At 39.8% G+C, this 25391-nt stretch overlaps 1 protein-coding gene and 1 long non-coding RNA gene across 8 annotated transcripts in view; one reads left to right on the forward strand and one right to left on the reverse strand.

Moving 5' to 3' along the window:
- LOC144048731 (neuropeptide FF receptor 2-like) overlaps window positions 1-25391 on the reverse strand; it is a 37791-nt gene that overhangs the window by 11984 nt on the left and 416 nt on the right. For 3 of the 7 annotated variants that reach the window (XR_013293413.1, XM_077561000.1, XM_077560997.1), the window contains exons 2-4: window positions 25336-25391; window positions 18296-18453; window positions 1438-1751 (exon numbers count right to left, since the gene is read on the reverse strand). Coding sequence is in view for 6 of the 7 variants with exons in the window: in XM_077561000.1 (XP_077417126.1) it covers window positions 1438-1751; window positions 18296-18453; window positions 25336-25389 (526 nt within the window). In the remaining variant the exon portion in view is untranslated. Of the gene's footprint in view, window positions 1-1437; window positions 1752-11488; window positions 11528-11751; window positions 11921-18295; window positions 18480-25335 lie in introns of those variants that run through there. The other 4 variants (XM_077561002.1, XM_077561001.1, XM_077560999.1 and 1 more) reach the window with 4 other exon arrangements.
- LOC144048733 (uncharacterized) lies at window positions 1534-13974 on the forward strand. Its single transcript, XR_013293416.1, has 3 exons — window positions 1534-1780; window positions 13358-13475; window positions 13567-13974. It is a non-coding gene; the product is annotated as an uncharacterized LOC144048733 (long non-coding RNA).

The following is a 25391-nucleotide window of genomic DNA, read 5'->3' on the forward strand; positions in this document are numbered from 1 at the left end:
TCTATTTTGCACTGGACTTGCTTCTACACCGCTTGCCTACCTTGCACACACCTGCTTGCTTTATTTACAAAATCGCTCTGACTTAGATTGGCAAAGTACTAACATCTTTTTCTTTGCTTTTTTTCTATTTTCAAAACAAACAATCTTTGTCTAGCCCAAACTGTTTCCTCACCACTTGCTTGCCTCACGCACACCTGCTTGCTCAACTTGTGAAACTACATCTTTGATCTGCATAACAGTTTTACCATCTTTTCTTTGTTGATTTCTTGTTTAACAGTAAAAAAAAAAATAATCCATTTAAATTGAAGTTGCTAACTCACCGCTTGCTTACCACACGCCCACCCACTTGCTTCACCATTTTTTTTGCAAAAAGAGTGGTAACGCCGTTTTTGAGCTATTTTTTTGCGTGTCAATGTCATTTTCTTTACCCTGAACTTGCGTCCTCACTGCTTGCAAGTGCGTTGTTTGAACTAAATTATGTTTTAAAACAATAAAAGAGCACAAACAAAAATTAAAAAAGGCCGAGACACATTTTGCATCCCAACAAAAGCCGATGGAGTCAGTCAGCCTTTCCTTTCATGTGGTCCTCTCACACACATCAACGCTCTCATTATCAGCCAATTAAAGCATTGTTAGGCCGAATCATCCAAATAATATGCGGGAGGTAAAAGCTGCTATCAGAGAGCCGACTCCTTGTTGCTCGGACCACGTACGATGACAGAATCTCTTCGTGGCTACCTCTCTGCTTTGGGGGGGGGGGGGGGGTGTTCACAAATGGCTTTCATTACAGACGAGAAAGGCGGTGGGAATAAATCCAATTAAAGCTGCAACAAGCACACGAGCGCTACATAGGAGGACTCTCGTTAAAAGTTTGACATGCGCAGCAGCTCGTCGGCAATTCAACAGCCGAATGCTACAATGCTACATTCCAGATAGAGCTCACATATTAGAGAGAGAAGAGATAGAGAGAGAGAGAGAGAGAGAGAGAGAGAGAGAGAGAGAGAGAGAGAGAGAGAGAGAGCGAGATAGAGAGAGAGAGAGCGAGATAGAGATAGAGCGAGATAGAGAGAGAGCGAGATAGAGCGAGATAGAGAGATAGAGCGAGATAGAGAGAGAGCGAGATAGAGCGAGATAGAGCGAGAGAGAGCGAGATAGAGAGAGAGCGAGAGAGAGCGAGAGCGAGATAGAGAGAGAGAGAGAGCGAGAGCGAGATAGAGAGAGAGCGAGAGCGAGAGAGAGAGAGAGCGAGAGCGAGAGAGAGCGAGAGAGAGAGAGAGAGAGCGAGAGCGAGAGAGAGCGAGAGAGAGAGAGAGCGAGAGAGAGAGAGAGCGAGAGAGAGAGAGAGCGAGAGAGAGAGAGAGCGAGAGACGACATGTCGAACATCAACAATCAGCAACAATCAGCAACAAAACCAAAGTGAGCCGAGTGAATATTTACCTGTGATAATGTTATCGAGCAGTGTTGTCGGCATGCAGAAAATGCCCACCAGGAGGTCACTCACAGCGAGGTTGAGGATGAACAAGTTGGTGACGGTGCGCATGTTGCGGCTGCGCAGCACGATGAAGCACACCACGCCGTTGCCCGCCATGCACACCAGGAAGATGAGCAGGTAGGACACGATGAAGATGGCCGCCGTGGACGGGTGGTGCAGGTAAAAGCCCACGTAGGTGACGTTGTTCCTGGGAGGGGGGGCGTCCTCCTCCGAGCTGTTGTAAAGCGTCCAGTTGTCCACCTGCTGGTTCATTTTCAACCTGAGGGAGGAAACAAAGTCCATGTCTTGGTGAGTTGGTCAACTGCGGACATCTTTGATTTACTGCCTGTGACAAAATGGCCTCAAGGGTAAAAAAAAACGTTGGGGGCTCATGTGGATCCCAAAATGGCCGACTTCCTGTTCCGTTTCTGTCGACCCAATTTTGTATTGATCACTAATCGCGATTCATGTCAAGAAAAAAAAAGAAGAAAAAAGACGGGCTCGATTTTGACGCTGCCGTGCCAAGGTGACGTTTCTACTTAATGTTTTTTCTAAATTGGAACGAGCACGAGGCAGCATAATTGCCAAAGAGCAGAGTCGTAGCGGTCAAATGGGCCCACTTTGACATGATTCTTTGTTCCTGGCGTACACTTGACATTCTGTGGGCCCTGCATTTGCATTTTGTATTAAGATTAAAAGGCATCGTGTACTTATTGAAAGTGTTGCCATGGCGACAAAGAAAGGGATGTATTGTTTCATTTTAATTTGGAAGGGGGGGGGGGTCAGTCAATGAGTAAGAGAAGAAGAGAGAGTCTTAAGAGCATAATGTGTTAATGTGTGTCTTTTTTTTATAATTGTTCTTGAGAATCCATTTGAATTGAAAAAATATTTTAGATCACTTTATGACAAATATATATATTTTTAAACATGACTCTTTTAGGCTTTTTTTTTAATTGAATTTTTTAAAGATGTTTTTTCCTCCACATAATTGTCTTTACTTTTTAAAATAAAGTAATGATATAGTATTTATTTCATGGATAATATTTTTATTCTGGGGGGAAAAAAATTGTGAAAGATTTGTCATATATATATGTATCAATATTTACACACTGGAAATAATAATAATAAAGATAATAATAACAACAATAATAATAATAATAATTTAAATTATATATTCATATAATTTTTTTATGATTATTATAACAATAATAATAATATTTACAATCGTTTACAATTGTCTTTTTTTTTCTTTTTTTAAATCATCACCTCTGTTCCTAAAACTGGCCTAAATTGGAAAAGCTACACACATAAAATTTTTTTTTAAAAAAAGTCCCATTGAAAACCACTGGGAGAAAAAAAATGTCATTCTTTTCCAAAATGACAACGTCGGCTGTTGTCCTTCCACTCTTGCTATTCTCAACTGTCGTACGAGTGTCAAAAGAAGCGAACCACAGGTACGATAACGTGACTTGACATTATTGAGTTGTTGCTCCTTATGCATGATTAGCTCCAAAAGCGTATGCGGTCGGCACGGGCCATTTTTATGCGAGAGGAATTAATTAATCATCATCCCAGGCAGTGATTGACTAATTCAACATACTGAATAAGTTAAGAATGACGCACTTTAATGTGCCTCCAAGTTTGCATTGTCCATGATTTATTTATAGAAGAGCAGATGGTCTGCAGTATGTAGGCTGCCGTTCCAGTGTATCGGATGTAACACTAGAGGCTGTGACTGTTTTCCTCAATTACGCACTTTAAAAAAGAAAAATGAACCCGAGGCAGGTGTCAAGTTGGACGCATCTAAAGCAAAAGATATCATCTTTCATTTATATACATTAGGACCTGACCCAGCAATGTGGATAAAAATATATATATTTTAACGGTCCATTTCTTTCGTCCAACTCATTTCCCGAGATTTAATCACGTATCCTGTGGAAATGATTTCAACTATTTTATGATTTTGTTCTTTTTTTTCCCCCCCTCTCCTCGGCCTCAAAGCCAAATCGCGGAGAGGAGATCGACAGAATGAAAGATAAAACTGTAATTGGGCCGCTGATGTTTTTCAACAACATCACGGCAAACTTGTAAGCAAGAGAAGAAGAAAAAAGATGTGTCTGGCTTTGATGTGCAAAGCGGCCTGGAGGCAGGAAATGATGCTCGACGCACAACCTTACACAACTAAGATTTTGTTCCCCTTATTGGGGGAAAAAAAAAAAACTTTCATGACTTCACTTAATATAACGAACACAATTTCGTAAATATTAAATCACGATTTTTGATTGAAGTCTTAAACGGACCGATTTTTGTTTTGTAAACGGTTTAGATGATTTTGATACTTCAATGCGTGTCTTTGTAAACTCTAAGCATAATCGACTTCATCTTCACCAAAGCTTACTTATTTGTTTTCATCAAAAACATGGAACAGAGTTACATAAACCTATCGTACGTGTATTTGTAAAGGATACCATTTTAAGTAAGTGTAACATTTTTGAAAACACTGAATATAATTGAATAAAAGTGTTCCACGAACTAGTGTTAATTTTGTCAACGAAAACTGAACACAAATAATTTTGTCAACACATATTTTTCCACCGGACTAAAACCAGACTACATTAAACCTTCATAATAAACAATAACCGGAACTAAATCAGTATGCATTTTTGTCAACTAATCAAGACGAGACGAAAATGTACTTAATAAATCTGGACTAAAATCTATGGTAATCTAATCTGCTAATCTGTTACTGCAGCTAAAGTGAAAGGTTAAAATAATTAGGAAATTATAGTTATAATGTAACATTAATCCAACGGCTGTAGCGTTCCAAAAATAATGTTAATCCGACCGCTAACTAATGCTGGCTAATTTACTAGCTCATAGCCATAGTAGACACTTGTTGATATACTGTAATTGTGTGTCAAAAAATGTATATAATTTATATATAATATATATATATATATATCCATCCATCCATCCATTTTCTTGGCCGCTTTTCCTCACTAGGGTCGCGGGGGTGCTGGAGCCTATCCCAGCTGGCTTCGGGCAGTAGGCGGGGTACACCCTGAACTGGTTGCCAGCCAATCGCAGGGCACACAGAGACGAACAACCACACTCACATTCACACCTAGGGACAATTTGGAGTGTTCAATTAACCTGCCATGCATGTTTTTGGAATGTGGGAGGAAACCGGAGTACCCGGTGAAAACCCACGCAAGCACGGGGAGAACATGCAAACTCCACCCAGGAAGGCCGAAGCCCGGACTCGATCTCACGTCCTCTGCACTGGGAGGCGGACGTGCTAACCAGTCAGCCACCGTGCTGCCCCATATATATATATATATATAAATATTATATATATATATATATATATATATATATATATATATATATATATATATATATATATATATAATTTATATATATATATATATATTATTTTTATATATATATATATATATATATTATTTATATATATATATATATATTATTTATATATATATATATATATATATATATATATATATATAATATTTATATATATATATATATATATATATATATATATATATTATTTATATTTATATATATATAATTTATATTTATTTATATATATATATATCAGGGATGTGATTTGACCAAAGTGAAATTATCTGAAAATTTAGCCGGGGGTCTGGGGGCCGCCGGCACCCAGCTAGGTCCAGGGCAGTGCCCTGGTGGGGGGACAAGGGGGGGCTTCCCGGAGCTCATGGGTTTTCCGTGTTTTTAAGTACTTTCAATGCACTCACATGACAAAGAAATAGACAAAACAACAGCATAAATTTTCAATGTATATTGAACTATCCCATATAAAATGGCAGTTTTAGTCAACTCAAAATCAGTCACATTCAAAAACATTGGACTGCCTTTGCTTTTAAAAACTATCACTGAGAATATCATCATATCTAACTAATGTGATTACTAAGTTAACACATAAATAATGTTGAAGAGTTCAAATTTTATGAACAAATAATTGTATCGTGACCAAATGAAAAGTAACTCATATTAGAGCATACCACAAATGTCTTTGTTATAGCAGAAGATGTTATCTGTCGGAGTCATGTGCATACACAATGAACTACAAAAAAAAAAAAACGGAAATTTAAAATGTTTATTTTTGGAGATAAAAAAAGCGGAATTCCGCGAATTAGCGGAAAAATCACATCCCTGATATATATTTATATATATATATATATATATATATATATATATATATATAGCTAACTATGATTAAAAACTAACAAGCGTGATTGAAACTGGACTAAAATTGAGACTAAATTTAAAAATGGTGGATAAAATTAACACTACCGTGAACCCTAACGTACGCATTTTTTTTAATTTATAACACCATGCCCCGAACGGTTGTTTTTGTCAAAATCGAAGACAAACAAAGGTGAAAAATGATGTGAAAATGATTTAAAGTCTTCAACGCACCAAATGTTTATTTCCGTAAGCACATCCAAGATCCTAATCTAAACAGTGAAGCCTTCCACGCATCAAATATTTGAATACTTCTATTGTATTTAAAAGGTCCACATATCTGCCAATACTTCTCATAGCTGTTGACACCGAATGTTAATGAAGCTAATGTGTTATCGAAGACATCTTTTGACTTTGCGCGAAGGTGAGTCGTCTTGAAAGCAAACAAAGGAGAGGCGTGTCAACAGCAATTCAAACCTGCAACCTTGTCGCCGCTAAAAGTCAACCTTTGCTAAGCGTTCATCAAGCGCGCCTCCCATGTGATTTCAGTGCTTTCAGACTGTCACCGAGACTCTCCGCCTCTTGAGAATCCATTTAGCCTGCGCGGGATGTCACTCCAGACGGGCGACTTCGGTGCCCTTACGGCCCGACAATGATGTCCAATTGCTTTGCTGCCGTCTTGCGGGGCCCGTCGCGCCCGAGAGACTTCACGTTTGTTCAGCTCACGCGTTTCGCCGCCACTCGTCCGTCAGTCAGCGCTAAATCGCAGACTTCCCGTTGAGAAAAGAGCCGGCAGCATCTTTAACGCCCGCCCACCCACTCAATCCCCCTTGGACGCACTCCCACCCTCGGGGGGTGTGTCACTACGTGGCGGTTGACGCGCCCTCGCTGTAATTTACTGTTGGGGTGCGTCACGCGCGAGGCCTAATTTGCCCGTTGGCACATGCGTTGTTAACACTGCAGCAGCTCTGCCAACGTCCATCAAAGAAACGCAATCAAAACAACAAATCATTGGAAATGTTAGATTTGTCAGGAATGGCTGCTTTAAACCACATGCGGAGTCTTAAAAAAAATAATTGGTTGCTTGAAGGGACAACGATGCTATTCGTTAACCACAGTCTATGGCGTTTTGCATTGTGTTAGCATTAAGCTAGCTGACTCTTGTAAGGCAAAGTTGCACGGTTTGGTTTACTATACATGTAACTCTCGTTGTTTTTTGTGGCATTAAACAGCTTGAATCTTCTTTTTTTTAAAGAATTGGTCACTCGTATCTCGGAAAACGAGTACGTTGAGTTGCTCAAATCACCTGTGTATTTTGTTAGCCATTTTGTTAGCACTTCATTAGCGACATAGTAAACACAAAATTGTGAATGAAGTTCGATTGCATTTGCTTCCTGTGTCTTTTCAGGCAAGGGTTGTTGTTTTTAAATACTTGTTGGTTTGTTTTTACTTGACAGACATGCCTGCCTGTAAAATTTGAGTTACTAGGTTATGATTAGTTGACAGACTGTTCTGCCCCATGTACTAAGATGAAAAAGCGTTTTGCAATTTACTATCGACTACCCGTCTACTATACTGTACATAGCTCAAAATTAGCTAACATTTGGAAAATAATCTCCAGAACAAGATCCTCTTGGAAAAATGGCCACTCTCAACCAAAATGGCCGACTTCCTGTGTGTGTGTTTTTTTAGCATGGGTTCTTGAGACTTAAAAAAGAAAAAAGGGATACTTGACTCATTTTCAGCAGTTAAAAGTAAATAGTTTGTCCAGAAGGAATTTGATAACTTGATTATTTTTCATGTACGATTAAGACAATTTTCTACTTGCTGTTCGACTGAAGATGACATCACTTGTGCTGAGGAAGTAGCTAACGACCAATCATGGCTCACTTGTTTTCTGGGGTCAGCACAGGTGATGTCATCTTCAGTCGACAGCAAGTGGAGAAAAAAAATATTTTTTAAAGGTATTCATTGGACAAGTTACCATTACCACGTTAATAATTATAGACAAAATATGAACTTTTTACTGCTGAAAACGTCTCAATGAGTCAAGTATTCCTTCAAGTATTGTCCGATTATAGACATGTCTCGAAAATTTCCGTTTCACTTAGCACATGTCTTCGGGGCCGAATCTTCAAAGATGAGCTTGGCGAGGTTTATGAAGAGTCATCAAACTTGGCCGCCGTGCTCAGCCCACACACAGCGACAAAAAGAGAAAATACATAATTCAGCATTGCTATTCTGTCCAGTACGCATGCGTCACATTTACTAGCTTGAGACGTGTTTTTGTGGCTCTAGTCTGCTTTTATTTCATATTATTTTTTTGCCCATTTGGAAGGGAAACGCTTCGAATGGCGACGTAGAAAAACACGCTAATTGGTCCGTGTGAATTGTTTTTCCGAATGCTCATATTTCACTTCCACCAGCTAATAGCACATTTCACAAGATTTGTTTCTCTCTTCCGCACACAATTGTCCTCATAAAATTTAATAACATATTTTTAGTCCTTTTATCAACTTTAAAGATTACTCATAACAAGCACAATCAATGAAGTGCGCACACCCTGTCGAGATAATGATGATTTTTTCACCGGAGCGGAAACAAGAATTTTGATGAGGATGATGATGATGATGATGATGATGATGATGATGAAGGTGTGGATGATATGGAGAAATAGCACACACAGAAATGCACAGTGACTAATGTATATCAAGAGGCTCTGACAGGCGCGGTGAACCCGTGGCCCGTGCACGGCCCCGCCAGGCTGATCGAAATATTAAAGTCAGCAAACAAAACATTGGAAAAGTCCTCATTAAAGATTCTTGGAAATGGTCAAAATAGCCCCCAAAAAATGTCTGCTTCAAACTAACTCTTTGACTGCCAAAAACGTTATATAACGTTTAGTAAAATCCTATGGAGGAGTGCCAAAGACGTTAAAAGACGTTTTTTTTTTTTTTTCAAAACAGAGGTGAAACTAACCATTTTCTATTGTTGATTACTGAAAAACGGAATAAGGTAGAAACAAACTTTTTTTTCTGATGAAAGATGAGAGTCCAATCTTTCATTTGGTAGTATGTATGTTTCCATAGTCCAAACACATAATTTTCTGTGGACCTTGAAAAATCAGTCAAAAATGCTTAAATCGGCTGGCACCCACGGCACCTTTTATGAAAACTGGCAGTCAAAGAGTTCAAATGGAAGCCTTTTCGTGCATATTCGGGATTTGAGATTTTTTTTGTGTGTCTTCTGATGGTAGACATGCCTACCAAAATAAATGTTGAAAGCAGCTTTGAGGGCTGACTTTTAAAAAAAAGTTCAAAAGTTTTCATATTCACTGCGATGGTTCAACAACATGAACATTTTCATTTCCATTGTTGTGTCTGCCATCCGTCTAGTATACATATGTGGTACAAATTTAGTACATATATATATATAGAATAATTCTACCAAATTTCATGTTTATGTGTGAAACTAGTTTGTTTTCCAAATTTTTTTTAATTTTTTGGGGGGTGCAAATTGTCAAAATCTGCTGCCAAGCTCTGCCTACAGGTTACGACAAAAACTCAAATGTTTCACAATATAATGTTTTTTCATTCATGTTGTTTACAAAGACAAAATCTCTAAAAAGTTCCTCTTTTAAAGAAAATGAGCAAAACGGCCAAGAAATTGCTGTTTTAAACCCGAATGGCAGACATTTCCGGCATTTCCGGCATGTCTAACAAATTTCATGTTACCAAGTTCAACAAGGGCTGAATTTCCAAAATAGTAAAGTTCCCAAATGTTGCTGCCACGCTCTCAAACAAAAACATTAATGTTTCATAATAAGTCTTCTTTAGTAGGCCTATGCATGCTTCCAATTTGGTTGCAATCAGACAAAATCTCAGTGACAAATTCCTTTTGACAGAAAATTTGAAAATGCCAAAAATGAGCAAAAAAAAAAATGGCTGCCTTGAAACCAAAAGTGTGTATTTGTGCACGTGTTCTTGAGACTTTTTTTTTTTGTGGGTTTCCTCATAATTTCACATCTCTATGTTAAACCTGCTTCAGGGGCTGAATTTTAAAATAATAGTTGTCAACAAAGTTGGCCGCCATGCTCCGCCCCACAAGCTCGAAAAAAAAACCTCAAATGTTTCACAAAATAATATGAGTCTCTTTGGCATGCTTGAAATACGGTAGCAATCTGCCAAATTCTCAACGACATGTTCCTTTTGTGATCGATCCCCCGAAAAGGCCCCAAGAAAAGCGGCTTAAAACCAAAACGGTGTGTTTTGGGTGCACGTGTTTTGGAGACTTTTTTTGTCCTAAGAGACATTCCTACCAAATTCATCTTTTTCGAGGGCTGAATTCTCAAAACATTCCATTGGCTCTACTCAGTCCATCTTTTGTGATCCTACCAAATAAATCCAAGCGAAACCTCAGAAAAAAATGCGACGTCAAGCCCACAAATGCTCATAATGCATAATAATAAACAAGCGGCTTGGCCCGATATGGAATGCGGTTGCGCCTGCCTTCTTCTCAATAGTGTACGACAGTCGTGCCCCCCCACGGGAGTCTAATCGATCATAACTTGACTGTATACAGTACGGGCCTGTTGTCGCTGTCTATTGCGTAACAGCCTAATCCCCGAGCGCGTGTTTATTCCGAGCCGAGCCGAAACCGTCTTCTCTTCTCATCATGTCCCGTTTGCTTACGTTCTTCAATTCTTATCGAGCAAGTTGCACGCGCCGTTGCCTTTCCGTCGCGTCGCCACCTTGTGACTGCTTCGAACCTCAAAGCTACAATGACAGAGAATTAATTGCATGTCATGTTCTACAGTATCTCCCACAGTTCTGCACACTTTGTAAAGACAAAAGGGCGGCAAAAAAAAAAGGTGGGGGTGCAGGGGTATGTTCATCAGTACACAATGAGCCCACTGTGTGCACAAATGATGGGAGGGGTGCACGCACCCAGTGCCTGGCTGACATCCACAACACACACACCAAAAAAAAGAAAAAAACAGAAAGAAAAATTTGGGGAAAAATTAGGGTTTTTAAAAAAAAAATTACATATTTTTTAAAAATATATCTATTTATTCATTCCTTCATTTTTGTATTAAATATTAGACATACACGAAATGGTGGGTCACTTTCAATGCAAAAATTGTCAAATTAAATAAATACATAAATAAATTAATTTAAAATATTTAAAATGGCAAGCAAGTATAATAGGTAAAATAATAAATAAATAAAATAAGAAATATACATAAGCGAGAATTAATTATTGGTGACATCCACAAAGATGATGATGATGATGTTAATAATAATAATAATAATGAAAAAGAAAAGAAAACTTAAAAACAAAAACAAATACGTAATATAAAAACACATAAAATAAATAAATAATGTAAATACGAAATTAAAAATAAGTATAAATATCTAATTCTGGGTCACTTCCACGTTGCAAAAATTGTGTTTAAAAAAAGTAATACGTGAAATAAAATATATTTAAAAAATACTGACGGTAAAAATAAAAATAATTATAATCAATTAAAATAAGTACAAATAAAATAATGCAAAAAAATATAAGAAAAAATACGTTGAAAAGCTACAAAATAATTAATTAAAAAAAGGAATGTGACAAAACAAAGTATGCAAAAAAAATTAAAAATCAATACAGTACATGAAAAGAAATACATATAAATAATCACATTCAAATTAAAATAAATTGAAAAGATGCACACGTAATGTTGGGTGACTTTCATGATGCAAAAATATTCAAATATACGCAGAAATAAATACATACCATTTAAATTACAGCTCGTAAGGAGACACATACCGACTCCTACAAAGCAAAAAAAAAAGTGTAATAAACTAAAATGAACCAACTATATTTACAAATGTATGTTTAGGTAAACAAAAGCATACAGTATGGCTGTGAATGATGGCACGTATAAGAAACACATGATTGATTGCAAATCCAATCAATAATCAAACCACAGCTGCTGCCTCAACCAGCAGTAAGTTGCCTCCTCACATTTTACAAAGTGCAAACATGAGCCATCTCACCTTTTTTTGGGGGGACGGGGGCTTTAAAACGGCACGTGTCCGCCACACGTCTCTACATGAAGAAAAGCAAAAAAGCCAACGGTACGAGTCCGGCTGGCTGCACGCGCGTGCGTCATGCAGGCCGAAAAGATGCGCTCAGCCCGCCGCTCTGAGCGCGAGTGGCGGGCTGACAGCGCCGCGTGGACCCTTTTTCAAGCTGTGACGTAGGCAGCCTGGCGAGGAGGTGGGGGGGGGGTGAGGGGTAGGTTAAGCCGGCTAACGGGGTGGGGGGGGGGGGGGGTGATACCCTCATCAAGCTGTTAGAATGTGCGCACACACCCATAGTGATAATACAGGTCACAGCTGGTGTGAGTATTTTTTTTTTTATGTATGCTGTGCAAGCACGCCACGTGGATGGCGGTAATCCGGTGTGACCACAAAAAAAAAAAAAAAATGAGGGCAATTCCCCGAGAGATGGATGACTGCCGAGCTGAATGAATTGTATGTGTGGAGCTAATTATCATGCACGCTTGGATGACAATATGTCAGCGGTGTGTTTGTAGCGCGCACGGTTGATCGCAGAAATGCGAGCGATGGCGCTCGTGCCGACAATCGCTTTCATCCATCGCTGCCACGTGAAGGGAACAAAAGAAGATGGCTTTAGTCCAAAAAAATGAAATTATAACACGTGTATAATATGCCCGCTCCATATCACCCTTTAACTCATTCACTGCCATTGGCGGCTATAAACGTCAAAAATTCATTTGAATTATTTCTATTAGTTTAACATTTTTTTTCCCCACTTATGTTAACAAGAGTATGAAAATCTAGGAAAAAAATTGTTATTGTACATTTAAAACAGATATAAAATTTGTGATTAATCGCGAGTTAACTAGTGAAGTCATGCAATTAATTACAATTAAAAATTGTAATCGCCTGACGAGACGATTATTAACTCTTTGACTGCCAGACGTTTTCAGAAAAGGGATGCCGTGGGTGCCAGCAGATTTAAGCATTTTTGACTGATCTTTCAAGGTCCACAGAAAATGTTGTGTTTGGACTATGGAAACACACATACTACCAAATGAAAGATTGGACTCTCATCTTTCATCAGAAAAAAAAGTTTGTTTCTACCTTATTCCGTTTTTCAGTAATCAACAATAGAAAATGGTTAGTTTCACCTCTGTTTTGAAAAAAAACGTCTTTTAACGTCTTTGGCACTCCTCCATAGGATTTTACTAAACGTTATTTAATGTTTTTGGCAGTCAAAGAGTTAAAATTCCGGGTCGTCAAGCGATTACATTTTTTTAGCGTAATTAATCGTATGACTTCAATAGTTAACTCACGATTAACCACAAATTTTATATCTGTTCTAAATGTGCAATAAAAAAAATCTATATTTTCATACTCTTGTTAAGAAAAGTAGAAAAAAAAAGTTAAACTAATAGAAAAGTGTAAAAAAAAAATTGACGTTTATAACCTTCAATGGCAGTTAAGAAGCATTTTTAATGGTTTTAATGGTTGTAACTTTACAAAAATAACGAGCTTATGTTTCCAGGCAAGCAATTGACGAGCTTTTGCTAAAAGCGAAATCGTCTTTGACTTTGACATCCCATCTTGCCTATAGCTCCTAACCCGGACGCATGGAGATTATCGGAGATCGTTAAGTGTACATTGCCTCTTTGCGGCCACTTTTGCTTCTCATCTTTTCAAGTCGGGAAGTGTGGCAACCTCCAAGTAATCAGGTTGGCGTTAATTACCTCTGGTATGATTTGCGTTTCCTTGTGAAGCCTGTCAGAGTATGAGTGGCTCTTATAACGCGTTCTTTCCTCAAAGGTGACTTCAAATACCAGGACGGGGATTCATTATTTCCAAGGTGGATGGAAATGATTGGCTAGATGGAGTTAGCGTCGCGACGAGAGGACGCCGGCGGGCCCTGAGAGGAAAAGCACGTTTGGGATTCACAGACCTTGTGTCCAAAAGCAGCTGCAGAGTGGCTAAAGGGACAACCGCAGCTTCTTCAGACTCCCAAATCTAATCTTCAACACAATCTGATAATGAACACAACCTTGGGTAAAAGTAGCCCAGGGAGTGGGTTAGGATTTTTTTTTTTTTAACTGTGTCTCCTATAAAAAAATCGAATAATGATCGCTTATCCGCAATATTAAAATGCTATTTGCAAATGTTCATTAATATGTTCTGTCCCATTTTTAAAAATAAATGAAATGAAATAAATAGGTTGACTGTACATTCTAAAAAACATCGGGAAAAAAATTGTCCAAATTGGGTCAAAAAGAGACACGTGAATAAGCCACAAAACAATTACCCAAAAGTTGGGTCGGCCCCTTTTTGACACAAATTGGGTCATTTTTGATCCGACTGTTTTTTGTTTTTGAGTGTCAAAAAGGGACCAACCCATTTTTGAGTTTATTTGACCCAACTTTCTGAGGGTTGTTTAGTACAAAACGGCCCAATTTTTGGGGGTTATTTTGAGGAAAACAACAAGTTCAATCAAATGGAGCAAAATAGTGGATTGGTCCCTTTTTTTGACTCAAATTGCATTATTTTAGATCCAACTGTTTTTAGAGTGTATTTGGGTTCTTTTTGACCTCATTGAGTTGTAGCACCTCCGCAAGGCTTCTGAAGAGCATCTGCTGGACCGCATTACCGTCAGTGTTTTTTTGAACAGACTGCAAATGAAACGAGATGGCATGCATACTTTGTTGTGGAGATGAAACCCGTGCAGTGTGAAAGGGGGCACACAAGACGAATGACTCCTACTCAGACTTCACGCTGGCTTTCAACTTCATTTGTGCGCTGGATTAATGGTTGTCTCGCGCGGCTCGTCTTTTAATCTGTATTCTTGTTGCCCGCGTTCACTTTTCCGCTCTTTTGCTTTTTATTTGAAAGCGCTGACGACTGCGCTTTGGTCCCCCAATTTCTTCTTTGTTGGCCTCATTTTGCCTTATTTAAAATTCAAGAAACAGTCCTATTTATTTAACGTTGAGAGGAAGCAGTTGAGGTGGCTCGGGCATCTGGTTCGGATGCCTCCTGGACGCCTCCCTGGGGAGGTGTTCCGGGCATGTCCTACCGGCGGGAGGCCCCGGGGACGACCCAGGACACGCTGGAGAGACTATGTCTCTCGGCTGTCCTGGGAACGCCTTGGGGTCCCGTCGGAGGAGCTGGCTGAAGTGGCTGGGGAGAGGGAAGTCTGGGCTTCCCTGCTAAAACTGCTGGCCCCGCGACCCGACCCCGGATAAGCGGAAGAAGACGGACGGACGGACGGACGGTCCTTATTATTCTATCTCCTCATAAAAGAACTTCTCTTCAATGACATCCAATCAGCTTTTAGCATGTCGCTCGCCTGTCATTGGCTGGCTGCCATTCACCTTCCTTGCCTATCTTTGAGGTCCTTTTGTATTGACCATTCAGATCCAGCCAGAGAAGGTCAGGCGAGGAGCCGATGGGTTGGCAGGAAAAAGCGCAATGGCTGCCACAGATATGAAAATGGACAAATGGAGAAGTACAGCAAGGAGATGATTGGCCTTGAAGTGTTTTGTGAAATACTGTGAATATTGTGGAGTTCACCGCACGTGGCCTCATGCTCGCTATCCGCTGAAGGAGATGGCCCCGAGCGTCGCCCGAGTGTCGCCCGAGCGTCGCCCGAGCGTCGCCCGACTGTCTGGGAAGAAGCGCATCCCAAACAAGCCGAGCGCGGTGCTCATTAGGACGCCTTGGTGCGGTCGAAACTCACTTTAATCAGCGGCTCATACTTGTGGGCTCGTCGTCATGGCTACAAAATCTCATTAAAAGATCCACCTGAGGAGGTTTAAGATGGTTAAGTTTCTCACATTGTTAAAAAAAAAAGGGGGGGGATTTTGATGCTTTTCATTTGTAAAAACAAGTCAAGTGGCTTCTTTCATCCTATTTCTCTTTTGTTGTTGTTGTTCACAAGACACAAGAACTTAAAACCAGTCAGAAACACACAGACAAAAGTCCAATGAGGCAAAATCCCTACATTCATTAGGTAATCCCTTAATTCAGGGTTGGTTGGTTGGAATTGACGAGACTGTTAAAAGTCAGTCACTAGTTAGCTAGTTGATGGATGTTTACTTACAGTCAGTCGGTTGGTTGGTTGGTCAGATGAGTCAAGGTTGTTGGTTCGTTGGTTGGATGGACAACTTTTAACAGTTAGGTGAATAGTCAGTCAGTCAGTTGATTACCTTGTTGGTTCAGGATCAGTTGGTTGCTTAGACAAACCTATTCGGAGTCTACCAAGTTAGTTAGTTAGTTAGTTAGTTAGTTAGTTCAATTTGTTGTGTTTTGTTAGCTAGTTAGTTAGTTCAATTTGTTATGTTTTGTTAGGTAGTTAGTTCAATTTGTTGATCTGTTGTGAGTTAGTTAGTTAGTTAGTTAGTTAGTTAGTTAGTTCAATTTGTTGATCTGTTGTGTTAGTAAGTAGATAAGACTATTAACAGAAAATTGGTTGGTCAGTCAGTCAGTCACTTAGTTAGTTGGTCCAGTGGCAATGGCTACTTAGTTAATCGGTCAGTCAATCAGTTGGTTGGTTTGCTGGTTGGTTGAATGGTCAGCTGGTTCAGGGTTAGTTGGTTGGATGAACAACACTGTTAACAGTTTGTGAGTCAGTTGACCGGTTGGTCTGTTAGTTAGAGGGTTGGTTTGACAGAGAAGACCATTAACAGTTAGTTGGCTGGTTGATAGTTAACAGTCTCAACAGTCCAAAGAAAAATAGAGACACTAATAAAGTTCATTCTTGACATGCTCGTTAAGCAGAATGTGCCATCCTTTGGCATAAAGACGTTTTTGAGCCACTTCTGAGGCAGATTTTTCCCAGAATGTTGGCCGAGTAGCGTTATCTGGGGTATCGAAAGCGCGGCCCTGTACTAAGAAGACGAGCACCCGAACAACCGGCAAATACGAAACGTGCCAAAGATGACCAACAGGGAATCTCAACAAAGGCGGACGCGAGACCCCAGGGGACTCTCGCAAGGAAGCATGACAGGTTTACAAGACGGATGCGTCACGACTCGTCCACATGACACGTCCACCGACTTTGCTCAGCTCACCAGGGTCCCCCACATCAGCGACTTGGCAGACGTGAGATGCAGGCTGATGCCGTTATTGTACCAGCACAAAGGGTTTTGCTTTTCTGATGTTGTCCTAAGACTTGTTCAGACAGTGAGTTGCGAAATTACATTTGGCACAGCTCTTAAACCGCCAACATCGTCATTGAAGCAAATTATTGAAATAATTAAGGGAGGTTTCAATGCTAAATTTCAATGACATTTATTACATGAGTGGAATGGTTGCATTGAGAAGACACTGACTGTCGGCTTTTGTAACATTTTCAACGAGTCAAATATTTTTTTTATTTATCGTTTTTCGGTGCGATGAGACATCTCTGGAAAAAGTTTCAAGCTTGGAAATGTAATATTACTCTATACACTCTAAGTTGTAATGTAGTTAGTTAGTTAGTTCAACTAACCCTACCCCCTAGTTAGTTAGTAGACAGGCCATGTTGATTAGTTTGTTCAGTCAATTGTTATTCAGTTAGTTAAATTGTTAGACGTTAAACAGTCATGGCATTTGAATTTTGAACTTGCTTAAAATATTAGCTGTGCCCTATTAAATTTAACTCTTTGACTGCCAAAAACGTTAAATGACGTTTAGTAAAATCCTATGGAGGAGTGCCAAAGACGTTAAAAGACGTTTTTTTTCAAAACAGAGGTGAAACTAACCATTTTCTATTGTTGATTACTGAAAAACGGAATAAGGTAGAAACAAACTTTCTTTTCTGATGAAAGATGAGAGTCCAATCTTTCATTTGGTAGTATGTGTGTTTCCATAGTCCAAACACATAATTTTCTGTGGACCTTGAAAGATCAGTCAAAAATGCTTAAATTGGCTGGCACCCACGGCATCCCTTTTCTGAAAACGTCTGGCAGTCAAATTAAGCAAAATCTTCTGGATTTGAAAAGATTGAAACGAGCTTGGTCCACAATATTATTAGTAACAATATTAAAGCAACGATATGATTGATGTGACTTATTTATGGGTGTGTTTTGCTCCACCCCTTGTGCTCCCTGCAGGCAGCCGTCGGCGGCTTTGCGGCGTGGTGCAATAAAGCCATCCGACCTAAAACACAAAACCCCACTGGGGACGGATGACAAGAGGATGACTGCCACCCCCACAGAGGAAGAAACGCATGTGCCCCGTCTCTATGGAAACATCACAGCTCTGTTGCCTCACGATGCGTGCCCGTGTGTGTGTGCGTGTGTGTTGGCTTTGTGAGGCAAAATTGGAAAGGTTTTTGTCACAATGGGTCGAAAGTTAAGGATGCTATAAATCACCCAAAGAGACGTCATGGTGAGGCATTCCAGTCAACATGACAAGTATCAACTTATTTCTATAAAAATCTATTCATAAAGTACTTCTCATTTAAAAAATTCAGCACAGAATGCTGTCCAAGGTTGAAAATAAACCCCTTTCTGCTACTTGTCCACACACACACACACACACAGGTTCAAAATAATAAAATGATGACCTGAGGTGTATTGCTGGGTACAAAGGATCCACGGGAGGAAACGAGATCTCAAGGTCCCGTTTGCAGCAGGTGCGGATCACAGAGCGCGGCGGCCGCAGGACTCGCGTGATCTCGGGACCGTGGTCACGGAGAATCACAGCTCTCAGCGGAAAAGGGCTCTCAGGAAAAGACAGAAAATCAATACCTTAAAAAGCAAACATAAATAACAGACCTAAATGTATATTTAACAGCATAGAAATAGTAAAACAATTCACCGAAACCTTGTACCTCCAAAACTCACTTTTCCGGAATGTGTGGAATGACCAACAGAATTTTATTTTTATTTTCTTGTGTGAAATTTACCAAATTGTGATTAGGAGGTTTTATATCTAGAAATTCATAGGTAGCGTGCAGTCCAGGGGCATCTGGCCATTATCGTCATCATTCCCAAACGGCCAATCCATTCCAGGCCAAAATTGTCGCCAAGACCATTGAGACACTTAAGAACCTTAAAAAATGGACCCTGAAAGACGAGGAAATGGAGCGATTATAAAATTGGTGCAATGTGCTGCAGCCTTCTGCTTTCATCAGGACACGAGCCGCTCAATTCGGTTCTAATTGAATACCTGAAATGCTCTTGTTGGCAAGAGCAGAAAGCAGGACGGCACATTAGCATAATCAATGCAACTGGTTATAAAAGCATGCATTAGCGTCTCCGTCCGTGTTGGCCCTGAGGAGAGAATAAGGCCGACCGACTCTGGCCATGTTCTCTTAGGAGATAAAAACATATTTCGTTTTTTTTTGTTTTTTTTTCATTGTGGAATGAGCACAGAGTTGAAAACAACGGCTAGGGGATAAGGTCGGATTCACTTTCTGGGCCCTCCAACCAATGGCTAAAACTTCAATTTTGTCCTGACGGGGAAAGTCTCAAATCCAGTTTTGTTGTCATTATCCTCACATTTTATGTGGGATTATATCCTGATTTTCATTCTTTTTTCGCTTTGCCTCTGTAAAGCGCCGCCGATTTGTCTTGTCTATTGCCTGATCAAGAACTCGCAGTGTTAGACAATGTTTATTAGACTTTCTGCCTAGCAACAAGCAGCCGAGCACAAACGTGACAAGTATTTAAAAAAAAATAATAATAATGGGTCGGATGCTAATGCAAGTGACTGATGCTAGTTCCCCCGCGCGCGGACTCTGGGCTATTTTTCAAAGTGGCAAGGGGATGGATTGGGGGGGTGAGGGGTTGGGGGGGGGGGGGTAGTCTTCACTCTTCACTGTTTCTGCTAAGCTTTTTGTTTTCAGTTGGCAGAGAAATGAGACACATGGCAAAGAGGAAGTTGCAGCTACTGCAGGGATTAAGTGAAGAAGAAGTGAGGGGGTGGGGGGGGGGTTCGGATTTGTAATTCCATGCAACTCTTGCATACTCTTAATATCAGTGCGCTGTCCTGTTGCCACACACATTAAAAAGAAATAACTTCACGATGGATAGATGGATGTTTTTTTTTCATAGTTTGCCGAATGGACGACGGACGCTTGGAAAAATAAACATCGACAGATGGATTGAACAAATGAAATAAAATACAAACTTGCAGCTCAAGGTTACTGTGGGGGGGGGACATGGAAACGGGTAGAAATCACAACAAAGAAATGCACGCACACAATCGCACAACAAGGGCGGTGCGTTGAGGAGGCGATGGACAAAAAAGAGGAAGTTGGGTAAACGAGGAGGACGCCTCACAGTTACGTGAAAAACAACTAACGCCGGCAGTACACGTGGCCTTGGCAGACGACCACGTGAATCACAACAGTTGTCCTCCCACGCGATGAAAGAACGCTAACAATGTTAAGGGAATGGAATGAAGCGTTTGCGTCAGACGTTGCTAATCATTAGCCTCTTTAACAAACGCTATTTGGCGGAGTTCACTAGCAATACCAATTCATGCAATTGGTTGCGTAAATTTCAGTTATTTTGGGTTCGTAAAAAAAATGTAAAGCGCAAAAAAAATAAAATAATTAAAAACATTGAAAAAATATGTAAAAAAATAAATAAAACAAGGGTTGAAGCAATAGCAAAACTGTATAAAAATTTAAGTATTAAAAATACAAAAAAATATTTATAAAATATAATGAAAAAAACATGCAAAATATAGTGGCTAAAATGTAAAACTGCATTAAAGCTGCTTAATGCAGGAAATTGAATTTCAAATCACTACTGCCACCTGTTGATGAAAAATGAAACTGCACACTCCCTTATTCACATCTGCAGACAGAGGGCGCTGGGCGGGATATTCAAACCCGAATCCTGTCTGAAAACTATTGGCCAGAGGCTTGCAGGAGTAACCATTAAGAAACATCTCAAATATTTTTGGGCCATTTTTTACATTGCGCAGCTTTAAAACTGAACAATAAAAGATAAGCACAAAAATCTGTCAGAATTTTTATTTTATTTTTTAATATATTTTTAATAGCAAAAAATATAGCACAAAAAAAATGTTAAAAAGTGTGTGAAACGATTTAAAAAAAAATGTAAACATGATTCTAAAACAAAATAAAAATTAAACATTAAAAATTACTTGTAAAAAATTTAAAACATATATAGTGATATGTGGAAAAGGTAAAAATGTGTAAAACTTTTTAAATAACGCATATGTAATATGGAAAAAAAATAGAGAGAATTGAATTGTAACTTTGTATTTTTTGTCCGCATACAGCCACACTTGACATCTTATCTTTTGCTACCTTGCCCTCACACTTTTGCTTGCTCGTCCTTTTTGGGGATTTTCTAATGCTTCTTAAGCGTTTTAGCATTGGTGGAAATAATGAAAATGACTAGTGAGGATAAACAGCTCAGAAAAAGGATGGGATGGCCTATAATTAACTGCTGGCATGAAGATGCCTTGCGTGACATCAAAAACGACAGCGCTCTACTTTATTATTAAGTGCCCCCGCCCAAAAAAAAAAACAACAAAAAGCCAAAATGTGTGCCATTAATCCTTGTATTTTTCTCTGAACTAAAACCCAGTATGTGCTCCACGGATATTTGGAGTCGACTTTGCTGACGGGTGCAGACTCAAAATTCACAGCAGGCCTTAGCAAAAAAAAAAAAAAACAAACTGTGACAGATGCTGATTGGCTAAGACGTGGCGACGGCGTTCAGGCCGATACTTTTTGACATGTCAGCCTCTCCTTCACCTAACGGCCGTTTGCCTGCCCGGGGAGGGGGGAGAAGCGGGTGAGGAGGCCGAGCCTTCATCAGCATGGCAAATTTTTGTGCTTCTACCTGCTCAAAATGCACATGACGGCAAGTCCGGCGCAGTTCCTGACACACTTCATTCCACTCATGTTTTTTTTTTTTCAGGCAAATATGCTAAGCTAGCTGGTTGATGTATTTCAGTGGGGTGTGTACACTTATACTATGCTCTTTGTCGCAGACAAATCCCCGCATTCGGATTCAGCTAACTCTATTTTTGAAAGCTTTTGAAATAAAGCCGGCAGAGATTGGCAGGTGACGTCGACTCTCAGGTGGTGAGATTGCCGGAGCGCTCAGACATCAAGAGGCCAAAAGGGTTTTTTTTGCTAGAAAAGTCAGAAGGACTTGCGACTTATTCTCTATTTTTACAAGTATCAATATCTGTGTCCTCAACAAGAAAGTGTGCCGAATTTGTACACGCTTGTTGTAGTAGTATGTGTGAGAGCATTTTCACTAGTATGTATGAGACCATTTTCAGTACTGTGTTGAGAGTATTTCAGTTGTGTGTATGAGACCATTTTCACTAGTACTGTATGTATGAGAACATTTTCATATGAGAGCATTTTAGCTGTGCATATGAGTGTTTTCACTAGTGTGAATGAACAGAGAGTGTTTCATTGGGTGTATGAGAACATTTTCAGTAGCATATTTGAGAGTGTTTCAGTTTTGCGTATGAGAGCATTTCAGTTGTGGTATGACAGCATTAAAAAAATAAAGTCATAATTAAGTGAATGAGAGTCGATTTCACATGTGTGCATGAGAGTGTTTCATTGTTTGTATGAGAGCATTTTCAGTAATTGTATGAGAGCATTTCAGTTGTGGTATGACAGCATTAAGTGATTTATTTTTAAAGTGATAATTAAGTGAACGAGAGCGATTTCACTAGTGTGTATGAGAGTGTTCCATTTTGTGTATGAGAGTGCTTTAATAAATGTGCGTGATAGCATTTTCACTGGCGTTTCAGTGTGTATGAGAGTATTTTCACAAGTTACCATGAGAACATTTGCTATAGTTTGAATGAGAGTGTTTCATTGTTTGTATGAGAGCATTTTCAGTAATTGTATGAGAGTATTTCAGTTGTGGTATGACAGCATTAAGTGGTTTATTTTTAAAGTGATAATTAAGTGAACGAGAGCGATTTCACTAGTGTGTATGAGAGTGTTCCATTTTGTGTATGAGAGTGCTTTAACAAACGTGCGTGATGGCATTTTCACTGGTGTTTCAGTGTGTGCATGAGGGTATTTTCACAAGTCCCATGAGAACATTTGCTATAGTTTGTATGAGAGTATTTCATTGTGTATATGAGAACATTGTAAGAGTGTTTCAGTTGTGTGCATGAGTGTTTAATGTGCATGAGAGTGTTTTCACAAGTGTGCATGAGAACATTTCTAGTAGTGTGAATGTGTTGTGCATGATCACTTTTTAGTTGTTTTATGAGAGAGAAAAAAAAAGTCAGTAGTATTAATTTGAGCATTTGAGTGGTAAGTACGAGAGCCAATCCTGCCCTTCTAGTTCCGATGCATGCAGCACGAGAGGCATTCAGTGATGTGATTCGAGTCTTGCATAAATTACTGAAATCACACCATGTGGTTATTTTTTTTTTTGATAGTTCAAACGTTTCGTTGTCGAAGGCATGAATCTTTTATACGACATTGATCATGAAATGTATTAGCATACATTGGCTCACATACTGTTCATATTCAAATTGGCATTTTTGTCATACATCTGGTGAGGAAGTCCTGTATGCCCCCCCCCCCCCCCCCACCAGTAGCACTGATGAAAAATGGTGGTCCCCGCCATCATTTCAATTACCCATAATTTATTATTCATGTCCAATTGCCACATATAGTGCTGTTCACACGCCTCAAGTCGTAAACATGTATATAAAGTATATGGATTTTCTTTCGGCTTTATTATTCCTGCCATAAAATAAGATTCTCCCCATTGCGAGATTAAATCAAGGCTTACTTCGCTGCATCCTGTTGCATTTGGCATTCTAATAAGCGCGCACGTGTTGACCGGCTGCAAATGACCCGTAGCTAATGCTGAGTCCCAGGTGAATTTTTTTATTACAGATTCCCGGCAGGTGGCGAGGCCTTTTGATATGGAAATGCCGTCAAAATGAAAAGCAGAAGCCAGAAGGCCAATTAAAATGAAGCGCGATGCTTCTTCAAAAATCTTCACGCTCAAGATACAAGAAAGCGCGCAAAAGGTATGATGCTCGAAAGACAAAAGTGCTGGTCAAACCGATTGATTAGGAAGCCAAAGAAGCGAGCGGGGAACCGCTAACGTGGGAAATGGGTTCCTGTTTTCCGAGTTTGGTCATGTGACGTTCGCATTTTCATTCATTTTCACTCTTTTTTTTGGCGTTCCCCTTGTCCGATTTCTTCATTTTGTTTCTGACAAATCCTAGGAACAAACTCAATAAGTTGTATAATCCATCCTACATTTTTAAATAAATGTCTACGAGATTTAAATATTAACACTCGCATATCGGTTTGTTAACAGAAAGGTCAAATCTATCCATCTTCGTGTTTTATTGCCTTCTGATGACGTCGCAGGGACATCTTTCCTGTTTGCTTACTGTGTTTGCTACATGCTAAGGCGCTAATACAGCCGCCGAACTCTGTGACATCTTCTCCATTTCAGAGAAAAAGAGACAATTTGAAGGCACGTGTCCAAACGGGGAACAAGTCCAATCAGTCGCAAAATCAAAACGCTTGAAATTCTATAAGACCAACCATTACAGAGACCGCTAACATTACACTGGAATAGATTTTGATATATGTGATCCCAGACGCTTAATGGGAGCAGAATTGAAAGAGGCAGCCGTTTGGCGCCTGTTCCATTTGGGTCGAGGGAGGCGGCCACGCACTTACATCGAGTCCACCGCTTTAAAGGTCCTTCTTAAAAGGGGGTTGTTGTGTATTTACCAAGCATTTCATCATCCGAGAAACCAATTGTTCTCCTTTTCTCAGTGCTCTTTGGGTGCTGAGGGAGGTGGGGGGGGAGCAGTGGCAGCTGGTCATCAAAAAATAAAAATAACTATAAGTAAATATTCCGAAGTACATTTTTAGATGAGAAAAAAAAAATCATCACCCATTGACTATCACTAAATGTTTGACATGCGCATTAGATCTAGATATTGAATAGATAGGAACAAGGCGCGACAGTCCTGTAAATAAATAGACAGACAGACAGCTCGCTAGCTAGCTAGATAGACAGCTAGCAAGCCAGATATAGATAGACAGCTAGCTAGTCAGCCAGATAGCTAGGTTGAGCGCGACAGTCCTGTAAATAAATAGACCGACAACTAGCTAGCTAGATAGACAGCTAGCAAGCCAGATATAGATAGACAGACAGCTCGTTAGCCAGATATAGATAGACAGCTAGCTAGCTAGCTAGCCAGCCAGCCAGATAGCTAGGTTGGGCGCCACAGCCCTGTAAATAAATAGACAGACAGACAGCTAGCTAGCCAGATATAGATAGACAGCTAGCGAAGTAGATAGCCAGACAACTAGCTAGCTAGCCAGATAGCATGCTAGCCAGATACAAATAGATAGCTAGATGTCTTGTCATCAGATGAGTGGAGCATGAAGCTAAGTGAACGGCTTGCAAGCTATTGATTTCGCGTTGTACAGACACAAAGTTAGCAAACTCATTGAAGGAGGGAAAGTCGTTGCCTTCCATGAGGGACACTGTGGCATTTGCTGCCTATGTGTACTTGGACAAACTGTAGTATATCTTTCACCTTATATTACATTACATATGGCCAGGTATTGTGCCGGAAGGAAAACGCGGTGCTCACCTGGGTCCGACCATCGATCTTGAAATGCGCCCAGTCGTGCGCACTCGCAGTCATGC

Source organism: Vanacampus margaritifer, chromosome 3, assembly GCF_051991255.1.
Source record: "Vanacampus margaritifer isolate UIUO_Vmar chromosome 3, RoL_Vmar_1.0, whole genome shotgun sequence".
Classification (NCBI taxonomy): domain Eukaryota; kingdom Metazoa; phylum Chordata; class Actinopteri; order Syngnathiformes; family Syngnathidae; genus Vanacampus; species Vanacampus margaritifer.